The 15,516-nt window shown below is 34.4% G+C and overlaps 1 protein-coding gene and 1 long non-coding RNA gene across 3 annotated transcripts in view; both read right to left on the bottom strand.

The window, feature by feature from the left end:
* The window catches only part of LOC146420565 (cartilage oligomeric matrix protein-like), a 28,827-nt gene extending 19,800 nt beyond the window's left edge, over positions 1–9,027 (bottom strand). The window contains exons 1-4 of one of the 2 annotated variants that reach the window (XM_085048126.1): positions 8,904–9,027; positions 4,371–4,466; positions 2,749–2,834; positions 988–1,039 (exon numbers count right to left, since the gene is read on the bottom strand). In XM_085048126.1, coding sequence (XP_084904252.1) covers positions 988–1,039; positions 2,749–2,834; positions 4,371–4,466; positions 8,904–8,976 — 307 coding nt within the window. In that variant the 5' untranslated portion in view covers positions 8,977–9,027. The remainder of the gene's footprint in view (positions 1–987; positions 1,040–2,748; positions 2,835–4,370; positions 4,467–8,903) is intronic. The other variant, XM_085048128.1, reaches the window with a different exon arrangement.
* Positions 9,028–10,686: 1,659 nt separating this feature from the next.
* On the bottom strand, positions 10,687–15,232 carry LOC146420564 (uncharacterized). Its single transcript, XR_014849105.1, has 2 exons — positions 14,868–15,232; positions 10,687–11,066 (listed from the first exon to the last, which is right to left on the bottom strand). It is a non-coding gene; the product is annotated as an uncharacterized LOC146420564 (long non-coding RNA).
* Between the last annotated feature and the right edge of the window lie 284 nt (positions 15,233–15,516).

The raw sequence follows: 15,516 nt of genomic DNA, 5'->3' as shown, positions 1-15,516 counted from the left end.
GGGAAATGGGGGAAATTCCTGTTTGGGAATGGAGGAAAATCCCTGATTGGGAATGGAGGAAAATTCTCTTTGGGAATGGGGAAAAATCTCTGTTTGGGAAATGGGAGAAATCCCTGTTTGGGAATGGAGAAAAATCTCTGTTTGGGAAATGGGGGAAATCCCTGTTTGGGAATGGAGAGAAATTTCTGTTTAGGGAATGGGGGAAAAGCCCTGTTTGGGAAATGGGGGAAATCCTTGTTTTGAAAATGGAGGAAAATTCCTGTTTGGGAATGGGGGAAAATCCTCTTTGGGAATGGAGGAAAATGGGGAAAAGTCCTGTTTGGGAATGCAGGAAAATCCCTGTTTGGGAATGGAGGAAAATGGGGAAAAGCTCTGTTTGGGAATGCAGGAAAATCCCTGTTTGGGAATGGGGGAAAGTCCCTGTTTGGTAAATGGGGGGAAATCCTTGTTTTGGGAATGGGGGAAAATCGCTGTTTGGGAATGGAGGAAAATGGGGAAAAGTCCTGTTTGGGGATGGAGGAAAAGCCCTGTTTGGGAAATGAAGGAAAATTCCTGTTTTGGGAATGGAAGAAAATCCTCTTTTGGAAATGGGGAAAAGCCCTGTTTGGGAATGGGGGAAATCCTTGTTTTGGGAATGCAGGAAAATCTCTGTTTGGGAAAGAGGGAAAATCCTTGTTCTGGGAATGTGGGAAATCCCTGTTTTGGGAATGTGGGAAATCCCTGTTTTGGGAATGTGGGAAATCCCTGTTTTGGGAAATGGGGGGAAATCCTTGTTTTGAAAATGGAGGAAAATCCCTGTTTGGAAAATGAAGGAAAATCCCTGTTTGGGAATGGGGGAAAAAATCCCTGTTTTGGGAATGGGGGAAAATCCTCTTTTGCAAAGAGGTTATTCCCCCTGTTTGGGAATAGGGCAAATCCCTCTTGGGAATAACTACAGATCACTGTGATCCAAACCCCAAATATTGGGAATAACTGGGAATAACTCACCACAGGCATCACACTCCATGACTGTGTTCTTCAGGAATGTGATCTCCTTGATCTGCAAGGGAAAACAAGCTGGATTTGGCTCCAGAGATTCCCAGAGATTCTCTCAGAACCCAGAAATTCCCAGAGATTTTCTGGAGGATTCCCCAGAATCCAGGGATTCCCAGATTGGGGTGCCTGGGGCTGCTCAGCCCCTGAGGACTCATTAATTCCTGTTGAAATGAATTAATTTCCTGTTGAAAATATTCCCTGCATGGAGCTGTGCCAGGGGGTTGGGATGGAGAGCAGGGAAAAGAAGGGAAAATAGTAAAATAAACTGGAATGGAATGGAATAAAATGAACCTGAATGGAATAAAATAAACTGGAATAGAATAGAATAGGAATAGAATAAAAATGGAATGGAATGGAATGGAATGGAATAGAATAGAATAGGAATGGAATAAAAATGGAATGAAATGGAATAGAATAAATAGAATAGAAATGGAATGGAATGGAATGGAATAGAATAGAATGAAATGGAATAAAAATGGAATGGAATGGAATGGAATGGAATGGAATAGAATAGAATAGAATAGAATAGAAATGGAATAAAATGGAATGGAATGGGATAGAATAGGATAGAATGAAAGAGGAAAGGAAAGGAAAGGAAAGGAAAGGAAAGGAAAGGAAAGGAAAGGAAAGGAAAGGAAAGGAAAGAGGAAAGGAAAGAGGAAAGGAAAGAGGAAAGGAAAGAGGAAAGGAAAGAGGAAAGGAAAGAGGAAAGGAAAGGAAAGGAAAGAGGAAAGGAAAGAGGAAAGGAAAGGAAAGGAAAAGGAAAGGAAAAGGTGTTAAGAAGGTAAAGAACAAACAAGCAGAGCTGCTGGAAGGAAGGCTGGAATCTCTCTGGAGCTGCCAGCAGCCCTGGCTGCCCCCATTCCCAGCAAACACTGGATTTTTGTGAGGCTCTGGAATGTGAGAGCAGCTCAGATGTTTGCTCAGGGTGCTCATTGCTGCCTCTGGAATCCCTCAGCAGAGCAGCAGCAGAATGGAGCTTTCTGTGTCCTCAAAGGGCTGAGGGAAACCACCAACTGCTGGGGAAAACAGAGCCCAAAACCCTCCAAATTCCCAAAAAACTGCCGCAGACAGGGAGGGGTTTGGGATTGAAACAAGAGCAGGAAGGAGGGAATGCAGAGCTCTGTGGGATTTCCCTTTCCAGGGATGGGAAGTTCCTCCACCTCCCAAATTTGGCTTTTCCCTGATGTCCCAAACCCCCAAACCCAAGGGAAAAATGACTTTGTTTTCCCAGTTAAATCCATCCCTGGTTTGGGGTTCACTCTCCATGTGAACCAGGAGAATTTGGGAATTCAAAGGATCTTCCAGTGATTCCAGCTTTGCTGGGCTTCAGCTCTGACCAGGAGAATTTGGGAATTCAAATGAATTTCCAGCGATTCCAACTCAAATTTTCAACTTGAGTTTCTGGAGTTTTTTCCCAACTTGAAGGTTTTTTCCACCTTGAAGTTTTCCTCACCTTGAGGATTTTTCCCAACTTGAAGGTTTTTTCCACCTTTAAGTTTTCCTCAACTTGAAGGTTTTTTCCACCTTGAAATTTCTCCCAATTTGAGGATTTTTCCCAACTTTTTCTCCCAAACACAGCAGTGATGTGAAACTTCCTGAATTCCACACTAACCTGCTGCTGATTCCACCCAGGAACCCAAATCCCCAATCCCAGGGAATTCCCAGATATTCCTGGGGATATCAGGAATTATTTATTCTTTCCCCACCTACCTGCTGCTTCAACAAATCCCGAACTTCCTGCAGCACACGGTTGGTTTCCCTCATCTCCTGCAGCATTTCTGGCCCGACTTCTCCTCCTGGGGAAATTCCAGAGGGGTTGGGAGAATCCCAAAGGATCAAGAGGTTTATAAACCACGGGAAAATCCCAAAGGATCAAGAGGTTTATAAACCAAGGGAGAATCCCAAAGGATCACCCAAATGGTTTGGGAAAATCCCAAAGGATCAAGAGGTTTATAAACCGAGGGAAAATCCCAAAGGATCACCAGTTTGATAATCCAAGGAGTTGGGAAAATCCCAAAGGATTACCACCTTGATAAATCAAGGGAAAATCCCAAAGGATCACCCAAGTGGTTGGGAAAATCCCAAAGGATCAGCAGGTTTATAAACCAAGGGAAAATCCCCAAAAATTGGCAGCTTGATAAACCAAGGGTTTGGGAAAATCCTAAAGGATCAGCAGGTTTATAAATCAAGGGAAAATCCTAAAGGATCAGCAGCTTGATAAACCAAGTGGATGGGAAAATCCCAAAGGATCAGCAGCTGAGGATCACCAAAGGATCAGCAGGATGAACCAAGGGAAAATCCCAAAGGATCATCCAAGTGGTTAGGAGAATCCCAAAGGATCACCAGGTTTATAAGCCAAGGGAAAATCCCTAAAGATCACCAGGATAATCCAAGGGAAAATCCCAAAGGATCAGCAGGTTTATAAATCCCAAAGGGGTTGGGAAAATCCTAAAGGATCAGCAGCTTGATAACCCAAGGGAGTGAGAAAATCCTAAAGGATCAGCAGGTTTATAAACCAAGGGAAAATCCCAAAGGATCACCAGGATAAACTAAGAGAAAATCCCAAAGGATCACCAGGTTTATAAATCCCAAAGGGGTTGGGGAAAATCCCAAAGGATCAGCAGCTGGGGATCACCAAAGGATCACCAGGATGAACTAAGGGAAAATCCCAAAGGATCTCCAGTTTGATAAACCAAGAGAAAATCCCAAAGGATCACCATCTTGATAATCCAACAGTTTGGGAAAATCCCAAAGGCTCACCATGTTTATAAACCAAGAGAAAATCCCAGAGGATCACCAGCTTGATAACCCAGGGGTTTGGGAAAATCCCAAAGGATCAGCACTTGATAATCCAAGGGAAAATCCCAAAGGCTCACCATGTTTATAAACCAAGAGAAAAATCCCAAAGAATTACCCAAGTGGTTGGGAAAAATCCCAAAGGATCACCACGATAAACTAAGAGAAAATCCCAAAGGATCTCCAGCTTGATAAAATTCAAGAGTGGTTGGGAAAATCCCAAAGGATCACCAGGATAAACCAAGTGTTTGGGAAAATCCCAAAGGATTCCCATGTTTCCAAACCAATCCAACAAATCAATATTCCAGCTCCAAGCTCTGCCAGCTCCTCAGAGGAGTTTTTTCCCTGGAATTCAGGCATGGAATGGGATTTCCACCGGGAAAGGAGGGAACAGGACAACAGTTTCTCTCTCCACAACCCTACACTTCTCCACCTCCCACTTGGCAGAGGAATTGGCTGCCTGGAGCAGCAAATCCCAAATTCCCACCGGGAATTCCTGCACTGGCAGGTGTGGATCAGGCCGGGCTGCTCCTCACCTGAGCCCACGGCATTGCCGGGATTCCTGCCGAAGGCATTGCCGGGATTCCTGCCGAAGGATGGCTCTGCACGGGGCGGGAGAGGCCGGCTGGGATCTTGGGATAGAGGATAAATCCAGAAATCAGGAGGAAAGGGCAGGGATTGGGGCATCCTGGATGTGCTAATTTGGGAATTTCCTGGATTTGGGGCTTTGGGATTTGGGGGAAAAGTCTCCAGGAGCGAAGGATGGGTTTGCCAGGATTTGGTGATTTTAAGGAATATTTGGGAATGGGAAAGAGAATTGGACAGGAGGTTGAGTTTAGGGATTCTCCCAAAATTCCCAATGTCCAATTCCTCATTGTCCATGAGGATGTACAATCTCATTTCTCTGGTTTGTTATAGAATTTCTCCATTTTTCCCCTATAATTTCTATATTTTTCCCCTATAATTTCTCTATTTTTTTCCTATAATTTCTCTATTTTTCCCCTATAAGTTCTTGATTTTCCCCTGTAATTTCTCAAATTTTTCCTACAATTTCTCTATTTTTTTCTTTATCCTTTGCATCTTGGGATAAAGGATAAATCCAGAAATCAGGAGGAAAGGGGAGGGATTGGGGCATCCTGGGAACCTCCTGGAGGGATTTGGGGTAAAAATCTCCAGGAGGGTTTTGTAGGATTTGGTGGTTTTAAGGAAAATTTGGGAATGGGAAAGAGAATTGGATGTGAGGTTGAGTTCCTGAAATTCCCAATGTCCAATTCCTCATTGTCCATGAGGATGTACAATCTCATTTATCTGGTTTGTTCCAGAATTTCTCTCTTTTTCCCCTATAATTTCTCTATTTTTCCCCTATAATTTCTCTATTTTTCCCCTATAATTTCTCTATTTTTCCCCTATAATTTCTCTCTTTTTCCCCTATAATTTCTCTCTTTTTCCCCTAAAATTTCTCTATTTTTTTCCTATAATTTCTCTATTTTTCCCCTATAAGTTCTTGATTTTCCCCTGTAATTTCTCAAATTTTTCCTGTAATTTCTCTATTTTTTCCTTTATCCTTTGCATTTTGGGGATACAAAGGATAAATCCAGGAAATCAGGAGGAAAGGGCTGGGGAGGAATTGGGGAAAATCAGGATTTCCCCAACTGGAAAGCGCCTGGGGGGATTTGGGGCAAAAATCTCCAGGAGGGTTTTGTAGGATTTGGTGGTTTTAAGGAATAATTCGGAATGGGAAAGAGAATTGGATGTGAAGTTGAGTTTATCCCAAAATTCCCAAAATTCTCCCAAAATTCCCAAAATTCTCCCAAAATTCCCAATGTCCCATTCCCCATTGTCCATGAGGATGTACAACCTCATTGCTCTGGTTTGTTCCAGAATTTCTCTCTTTTTCCCCTATAATTTCTCTCTTTTTCCCCTATAATTTCTCTCTTTTTTTCCTATAATTTCTCTATTTTTCCCCTATAATTTCTCTCTTTTTCCCCTATAATTTCTCTCTTTTTCCCCTATAATTTCTCTCTTTTTCCCCTATAATTTCTCTATTTTTCCCCTATAATTTCTCTATTTTTTTCCTATAATTTCTCTATTTCCCCCTGTAATTTCTCTAATTTTTCCTTTATCCTTTGTATTCTGGGATACAAAGGATAAATCCAGGAAATCAGGAGGAAAGGGGAGGAATTGGGGAAAATTGGGATTTTCCCAACTGGAAACCACCTGGAGGGATTTGGGGCAAAAATCTCCAGGAGGGTTTTGTAGGATTTGGTGGTTTTAAGGAATAATTGGGAATGGGAAAGAGAATTGGATGTGAGGTTGAGTTTAGGGATTCTCCCAAAATTCCCAATGTCCCATTCCTCATTGTCCATGGGGATGTACAACCTCATTTCTCCATTTTTTTCCATAATCTCTCTATTTTTTTACTGTAATCTCTCTAATTTTTCCTGTAATTTCTCTATTTCTTCCTATAATTTCTCTATTTTTTCCTGTAATTTCTTGATTTTCCCCTGTAATTTCTCGATTTCTTCCTGTAATTTCTCTTTTTCTCCTTTATCCTTCGCATCTTGGGGATACCAAGGATAAATCAGGTGGAAATCAGGAGGAAAGGGCAGGGGAGGAATTGGGGAAAATTGGGATTTTCCCAACTGGAAACCACCTGGAGGGATTTGGGGCAAAAATCTCCAGGAGGGTTTTGTAGGATTTGGTGGTTTTAAGGAAAATTTGGGAATGGGAAAGAGAATTGGACAGGAGGTTGAGTTTAGGGATTCTCCCAAAATTCCATGGGGATGCACAACCTCATTTATCTGGTTTGTTCCAGAATTTCTCTATTTTTCCCCTATAATTTATCTATTTTTCCCCTATAATTTATCTATTTTTCCCCTATAATTTCTCTATTTTCCCCCTATAATTTATCTATTTTTCCCTTATAATTTCTCCATTTTTTCCATATAATTTCTCTCTTTTTCCCCTATAATTTCTCTATTTTTCCCCTATAATTTCTCTATTTTTCCCCTATAATTTCTCTATTTTTTTTCCTATAATTTCTCTATTTTTCCCCTATAATTTCTTGATTTCCCCCTGTAATTTCTCTATTTTTTCCTATAATTTCTCTATTTTTCCCTATAATTTCTCTATTTTTTTCCTATAATCTCTTTTTTTTCCTATAATTTCTCTGACTTTTCCCCTAATTGTTCTGTTTTTTTCTATAATTTCTCTGCTTCTTCCATAATTCCTCTATTTTCCTGACAATTTCTACATTTTCCATATTTTCTCTATTTTTCCCATAATTCCTCTTATTGAATTCTTCCACAATTCCTCCATTTCTCCCATAACTCCTTTCTTTTCCCAATAATTCCTCTATTTTTTCCTACAATTCCCAATTTTCCCCCATAATTTCTCTGTTTTTCCCCCATAATTTCTTTTTCCCTTATAATTTCTCTATTTTTCCCTATAATTCCTCTATTTTTTCCTATAATTTCCCCATTTTCACCCATAAATTCTCTATTTTTTCCCCATAATTTCTATTTTCTCTACAATTTCTCTATTTTCCCTAAAAGTTCTCCATTTTCCCCTATAATTTCTCTATTTCTTCCATAATTTCCCTATTTTTTCCTATAATTTCCCCATTTTCACCCATAAATTCTCTATTTTCACCCATAAATTCTCTATTTTTCCCCATAAATTCTCTATTTTTTCCCCATAATTTCTATTTTCTCTACAATTTCTCTATTTTCTCCACAATTTCTCTATTTTTTCCCTACAATTCCTCTATTTTTCCCTATAATTTCCCTATTTTTTCCTAAAATTTCCCCATTTTCATCCATAAATTCTCTATTTTTCCCCATAAATTCTCTATTTTCACCCATAAATTCTCTATTTTTCCCCCATAATTTCTATTTTCCCTACAATTTCTCTATTTTTTCCCCATAATTTCTCCTTTTCCCCACATTTCCCAATCCCACCTCACCCCCAGCAACCTTTAAAAGACAAAACCAGGAAGCAAATCCAACAAAAACCTCTTGGTGTTCAATATTTTGGATTTAAATCAGATTAAAATGCAGATTAACACAAAATTCTGATTTATATTAATTACAAACCTCAATATTTCCCTTTAAAAAAGAGGGAAATTGGGGAAAAAATCCCCAATTAAACACCTAAACTTCAATTTTCCCCCCAAAAATCCCAAATCTCTCAATATTTTCAGGCTCCAGATGGAATATTCTCTCTTTATCTCCTTCCTGAATTTGCAGAGGAGCCTAAAAATCAAAAAAATCAGAATGAAATTGGAATAAAGTTGGAAAAAATTTGGAAAAAAGTTGGAAAAAAGTTGGAAAAAATTTGGAAAAAATTTGGAAAAAAGTTGGAAAAACAGTTGGAATAAAATCAGAATAAAATCAGAATAAAATCGGAATGAGATTGGAATAAAATCGGAATAAAATCAGAGAAAAATCAGAATAAAATCTGAAAAATATCAGAAAAAAATGGGGGGAAATCAGAAAAAAAAACCCAGAAAGAAGTTGGAATCAAATCAGAATTAAATAGGGAAAAATCAGAATAAAATCAGGAAACAATCTGAATAAAATCGGAAAAAAATCTGAATAAAATCAGAAAAAGAAAAATCAGAATAAAATCGGGAAAAAATCAGGAAAAAATCAGAATAAAATCAGAAAAAAATCAGAAAAAAATCAGGAAAAAATCAGAATAAAATCAGAAAAGAATCAGAAAAAATTGGGAAAAAAGGGAAAAAATCGGGAAAAATCAGAATAAAACCAGGATAAAATAAAAAACATCAGAATAAAATCAGGAAAAAAATCAGAATAAAATCAGAAAAAAAAAATCAGACTAAAACCAAAAAAAGCCCAGAATACAACCAGAATAAAACCAGAAAGAAACCGGAATAAAACCAGAAAAAAACCAGAAAAAAGTCAGAATAAAACCAGAATACAACCAGAATAAAACCAGAATAAAATCAGAATAAAACCAGAAAAAAACCAGAAAAAAACCAGAATAAAACCAGAAAAAAACCAGAATAAACTCAGACTAAACCCAGACTAAAGCAGCCTAACCCTTACCGATCCTCCTCTGCTGGCAGGAGGCGAGCGGCGAGCAGAGCAGCAGCGAGAGGGAGAACAGCGCGGGGAACATCTCAGCTCGCCTCGGCTCGGCTCTGCCCGGCTCTGCTCGGCTCGGCTCGGCTCGGCTTTCCTTCCCTCGGCTCGGCTCTGCCCGGCTCGGCTCGGCTCTGCCCGGCTCGGCTCTGCCCGGCTCGGCTCGGCTCTGCTCGGCTCGGCTTTCCTTCCCTCTGCTCGGCTCGGCTCGGCTCGGCTCTGCCCGGCTCTGCTCGGCTTCCCGTCCCTCGGCTCGGCTCTGCCCGGCTCGGCTCGGCTCGGCTCGGCTCGGCTCGGCTCTGCTCTCCCATTCAGCGAGAATTCGCTATTTATGGAGCAAAGCAAATCCTTCCTTCCTGCCCGGAGCTCCTCCTGCCGTGGAGGAGGAGTTGAGCTGAGCTGAACTTCTGGTTTTCTGCCTTTTTTTGCTTTTTTTCTGTGTTTTTTCCTGGTTTTTTACCTTTTTTCTTAGCCTTTTTTCTTTTTTTTTGCCTTTTTTTGCCTTTTTCTCTCTTTTTTGTTGGTTTTTTTTCCTTTTTTTCTGACTTTTTTTGCCTTTTTTTCTCTTTTTTTGGTTTTTTTTCTTTTTTTTCTGACTTTTTTTTGCCTTTTTTCTCTTTTTTTTGGTCTTTTTTGCCTTTTTTTCTGACTTTTTTTGCCTTTTTTCTCTTTTTTTGTTTTTTTTCTCTTTTTTTGTTTTTTTTCTTTTTTTCTGACTTTTTTTTTGCCTTTTTTTCTCTTTTTTTGGTCTTTTTTTCTTTTTTTTTCCTTTTTTCCCCTTTTTTTTGGCCTTTTTTTCTTTTTTTTTAGCCTTTTTTGCTTTCTTTTTTGGCCTATTTTCTTTTTTTTTTGCCTTTTTTTCTCTTTTTTTTTTTTTGGTCTTTTTTCTTTTTTTTGCCTTTTTCCTCTCTTTTTTTGGTCTTTTTCCCCTTTTTTTTGCCTTTTTTTCTCTTTTTTTTCCCTTTTTTCCCTTTTTTTTTTGGTCCTTTTTGCTTTTTTTTTGGTCTTTTTTGCTTTTTTTCCCTTGTTTCCTTCTCTTTTTACCTTTTTTTGCTTTTTTCCCTTTTTTTCCTTCTTTTTTTTGCCTTCTTCCTTTTTTTTTTTGCCTTTTTTTGCTTTTTTTGCCTTTTTCTTTCTTTCTTTTTTTTTTTTTTTACCTTTTTGGGTACTAAAATAGGTCAGAAAATCCCACAATTCAAGAGATTCTTGTTTTATATCTCTATTTTCCCTGTATTTTTCCTCATAATTTCTCTATTTTCCCTATATTTTCCCATAATTTCTCCATTTTTCCTCATAATTTCTCTATTTTCCCCACATATTTTCCCATAACTTCTCTATTTTTCCTCATAATTTCTCTATTTCCCCCATAATTCCATTATTTTCCCTATATTTTTCCTCATAATTTCTCTATTTTCCCTATATTTTCCCATAATTTCTCTATTTTTCCTGTATTTTTCCTCATAATTTCTCTATTTCCCCCATAATTCCTTCATTTTCCCTATATTTTTCCTCATAATTTCTCTATTTTTCCTCATAATTTCTCTATTTTTCCCATATTTCCCCCATAATTTCTCCATTTCCCCCATAATTTTTCCCTCTAATTTCTCTATTTTTCCTGTATTTTTCCTGTATTTTTCCCCATAATTTCTCCATTTTTTCCCCATAATTTCTCCATTTTTTCCCCATAATTTCTCTATTTTTTCCCCATAATTTCTCCATTTTTTCCCCTCCAATCCTCTCCTCCTCCTCCATTCCAATCCCTCAATTCTCCCCCAAAATTCCATTTTTTCCCACCAGAGAAGAAGGAATTTGCCCTCAGTGACTCTTGGGTGTCTCTGGAGTTTTTCCCATTTTTTATTTTCATTTTTTTCCCTTTTTTTTTCCCATTTCTGGCCAAACTCCACATTATTATTATTATTACTAAAGATAAGAGATTTTTTCCCCATGATGTGCTGGAAAATCTGATTTATAAAATCTCATTTATAATCTGATTTATAATCTGATTTATAATTTCTTCCCAGTGAGAAATTCCCAAATATTTCACCTTTTTTTTTGGAGGATCCTCAAAAAAAAATGGCAGAAAAATCAGGAATTTTCCCAGTTTTATCCCAGGAAATCCAACAGAGCCTGGGAAGAAATCAAAGAAAAAATAATATTAATTCAGAATAATAATTAATAATTAATAATTAGTAATTAATAATTAATACAATAATCAATAACTAATAAGCAATAGGTAATGAGTAATGATTAATAATCATAATTAATGATTAATAATTAATAGCTGATGGAATATTTATATTAATAATTAATATCTGATGGAATATTTATATTAATCTCTTTACAAACCCCCCAAAAAATAAATATTTCCCTCAAAATATATTATATTTTATTGATATTAATCTCTTTACAAACCCCAAAAATAAATATTTCCCTTAAAATATATTACATTTTATTTCTATTATCTTACAAACCCAAAAAAATTTCCCTTAAAATATATTACATTTTATTGATATTAATCTCTTCACAAACCCAAAAAAAATTCCCTCAAAATATATTATATTTTATTGACATTAATCTCTTTACAAACCCAAAAATAAATATTCCTCAAAATATATTATATTTTATTTACATTAATCTCTTCACAAACCCAAAAAATAAATATTTCCCTTAAAATATATTACATTTTATTAATCTCTTTACGAACTCAAAAAAAAAAAATTTCCCTCAAAATATATTACATTTTATTTACATTAATCTCTTTACAAACCCAAAAAAAATTTCCCTTAAAATATATTATATTTTATTTACATTAATCTCTTTACAAACCCCCCAAAAATATTTCCCTTAAAATATATTATATTTTATTTACATTAATCTCTTTACAAACCCAAAAAAAATTTCCTTTAAAATATATTACATTTTATTTCTATTAATATCTTCACAAACCCCAAAAAAATAAATATTTCCCTCAAAATAGATTACATTTTATTCACATTAATCTCTTCACAAACCCCAAAAATAACTATTTCCCTTAAAAAAAAATAAGAAAATTGGGGAAAAAAACCCACAAAGAATTTCCACCCATAACAATTAACACCAACTCATAACAAATAACAAACATTTTAACAAAAAAAAGGGATTTTTGCCAATTTAATTCCATTTTTTCCCTGCCTGGAGCTGAGAAATAAATAATAAAAATCATCCTCCTGCTGGCTGAAAAGTGGAAATATTTTCCATTTCAGTGTTTTGAACTTTTCTCTGCCAAGTGGAGGACAAAAGTCAGAGAAGGAAAAAGTTATTTTTCAGCTCAGAAGGTCAACAGCTAAAAATAAAATGGAAAAACATCTCCAGGCTGGGAGGAGAAAAAAAAAATCTCAATTTTGGAGAGGATGGGAGGAAAGGAATTGGGAAAAAATGGGATTTTTGAGGGAATTTGGGGTTGATTTGGGCCTTGGGAAGGTTTGTGGTCGTTTGGGAGAGGAATTGGAATGATTGAAGTGAGATTTAATGAGGATTTGAATGATTGAAATGAGATTTTATTCAAATTTAAATTATTTAAATGAGGTTTAATGAGGATTTAAATGAGATTTAATGAGAATTTGAATGAGATTTAATGAGAATTTGATTTCAATGAGATTTAATTGGAATTGAAATGATTTAAATGAGATTTAATGAGAATTTAGATGAGATTTAATGAGAATTTCAATGATTTAAATGAGATTTAATGAGAATTTAAATGATTTAAATGAGATTTTATTCAGATTTAAATGAGATTTAATGAAAGTTTCAATGATTTCAATGAGATTTAATGAGGATTTAAATGATTTAAATGAGATTTAATGAGAATTGGAATGATTGAAATGAGATTTAATGAGAATTGGAATGATTTAAATGAGATTTAATGAGAATTGGAATGATTTCAATGAGATTTTATTCAAATTTAAATTATTTAAATGAGGTTTAATGAGGATTTAAATGAGATTTTATGAGGATTTCAATGATTGAAATGAGATTTAATGAGAATTTAAATGAGATTTAATGAAAGTTTCAATTATTTCAATGAGATTTAATGAGAATTGGAATGATTGAAATGAGATTTAATGAGAATTGAAATGACTGAAATGAGATTTAATTGGAATTTGAATGATTTAAATGAGATTTAATGAGAATTTCAATGATTTAAATGTGATTTTATTGGAATTGAAATGATTTAAATGAGATTTAATGAGAATTTGAATGATTGAAATGAGATTTAATGAGGATTTAAATGATTGAAATGAGATTTAATTCTGATTTCAATGAGATTTAATGAGAATTTGAATGATTTCAATGAGATTTAATGAGAATTTAAATGAGATTTAATGAGACTTTGAATGATTTAAATGAGATTTTATTCAGATTTAAATGATTTAAATGAGGTTTAATGAGGATTTAAATGAGATTTAATGAGAATTTGAATGATTTAAATGAGATTTAATGAAAATTTAAATGAGATTTAATGAGAATTGGAATGATTTCAATGAGATTTTATTCAGATTTAAATGATTGAAATGAGATTTAATGAGAATTTCAATGATTTAACTGAGATTTAATGAGAATTTGAGTGATTTAAATGAGATTTAATTCTGATTTAAATGAGATTTAATGAGATTTAACGAGAGTTTAAATGAGATTTAATGGGAATTTCAATGATTTAAATGAGATTTAATTCTGATTTAAATGAGATTTAATGAGAATTTGAATGATTTAAATGAGATTTTATTCAGATTTAAATGATTTAAATGAGATCTAATGAGAATTGAAATTATTTAAATGAGATTTAATTCAAATTTAAATGAGATTTAATGAGAATTTCAATGGTTGCAGTCAGGGGGATTAAAGGCAGTAAGGAGAAATTCCCATTTTAAGGAGGAAATTTAGGCTAAACTCTAATTTTCTTTTCAAATTTCTTCTTTTCTGATTCCTCTGTGGATTTCAGGAGGATGAAGGTAAAAAGTTAAGGATAAAAAATTCAGGATGAAGGTGAAAAGTGAAGGATAAAGTTCAAAAATGAGGATAAAGTTAAAGATTTAAGGATGAAAAATGAAGGATAAAATAATAAAAAAATAAGGATAAAATTCAAAAAGTTAAGGGTGAAGTTAAAGAGGATAAAGTTAAAAAATTAAGGGTTAAAAATTAAGGGAAAAGTTAAAATTTCAGGATGAAAAATTAAGGATAAAGTTAAAAAATTAAGGGTTAAAAATTCAGGATAAAGTTGAAATTTCAGGAGGAAAAATTAATGCTGAAGTTCAAAAGTTGAGGATAAAGTTCAAAACAATAAAATAATTAAAATAATTTCCAAAAAGGTCCTTCAAGCTTTGATTTCCTGAGGAATTCTGAAACACAACCCCAGATAAAATAACATAAATAAAATAAAATAAAATAAATAAAATAAATAAAATAAAAAAAAAATAAAATAATTAAAATAAATAAAATAAAATAAAATAAAATAAAATAAAATAAAAAATAAAAATAATAAAATAAAATAAATTTTAAAAATATAAAATAAAAAAATAAAAATAGAAATAAAAATAAAATTAAGAATAAAAATAAAAATAAAGAGGAAGATAAAAGTAAAAATAAAAATAAAAATAAGAATAAAGACAAAGATGAAGATAAAAATATAAATAAAAGCAAAAATAAAAGTAAAAATAAAAGTAAAAATAAAAGTAAAATGAAGATAAAAATAAAAATAAAAATGAAGACAAAACTTAAAAATAATAAAAATAAAAATAAAAATAATAAAAATAAAGATAAAGATAAAGATGAAGATGAAGATGAAAATAAAATAAATAAATAAAATAAATAAAATAAAATAAAGTAAAATTAAAAAAAAATAAAATAAATAAAATAAAACAAAGGAGTCCCAGCAGCTGGAACTCCTCAAACCTGATTTTTCCATGGATTATTCCTGAGGATTCCTGGAATAATTTCTCATTTTTCCATCACTCAGAGTGTTTATCCCAAAAAATGAGCCTCAAATCTGCTGCTACTGAATAGAATTAATTAATGAATCCCTAATTGGTTTTCCCTCAGTGCTGCCAGGAGCTGCAGGTGGATCTGCTCAGGATTCTGTTTGCTTGGGTTGGGGAAAAATGGGGAAAAAATCAGGATTTGGGGGAAAAAATGGAAAAAATCAGGATTTGGGGGAAAAAATGGGGAAAAAATGGGAAAAAAATCAGGATTTGGGGAGAAAAATGGGGAAAAAATCAGGATTTGGGGGGAAAAATGGGAAAAAATCAAGATTTGGGGGAAAAAATGGGAAAAAATGGGAAAAAAAATCAGGATTTGGGGAAAAAAATGGGGAAAAAATCAGGATTTGGGGGAAAAATGGGGAAAAAATGGGGAAAAAATCAAGATTTGGACAAAAGCAAAATGGGAAATGTTGGTTTTGGGGGAAAAAATGGGGAAAAATCAGGGATTTGGACAAAAGCAAAGTGGGAAATGGTGGTTTTGGGGGAAAAACGGGAAAAAATCAGGATTTGGGGGAAAAAATTGGGAAAAATCAGGATTTGGGGGGAAAAATGGGGAAAAAATC

Source organism: Lichenostomus cassidix, unplaced genomic scaffold (genome assembly GCF_008360975.1).
Source record: "Lichenostomus cassidix isolate B80296 unplaced genomic scaffold, HeHo_3.0 HiC_scaffold_817, whole genome shotgun sequence".
NCBI classification, from domain to species: domain Eukaryota; kingdom Metazoa; phylum Chordata; class Aves; order Passeriformes; family Meliphagidae; genus Lichenostomus; species Lichenostomus cassidix.
The sequence above is the reverse complement of the archived record's forward strand: the minus strand, read 5'-3'. Positions and strand labels throughout refer to the sequence as shown.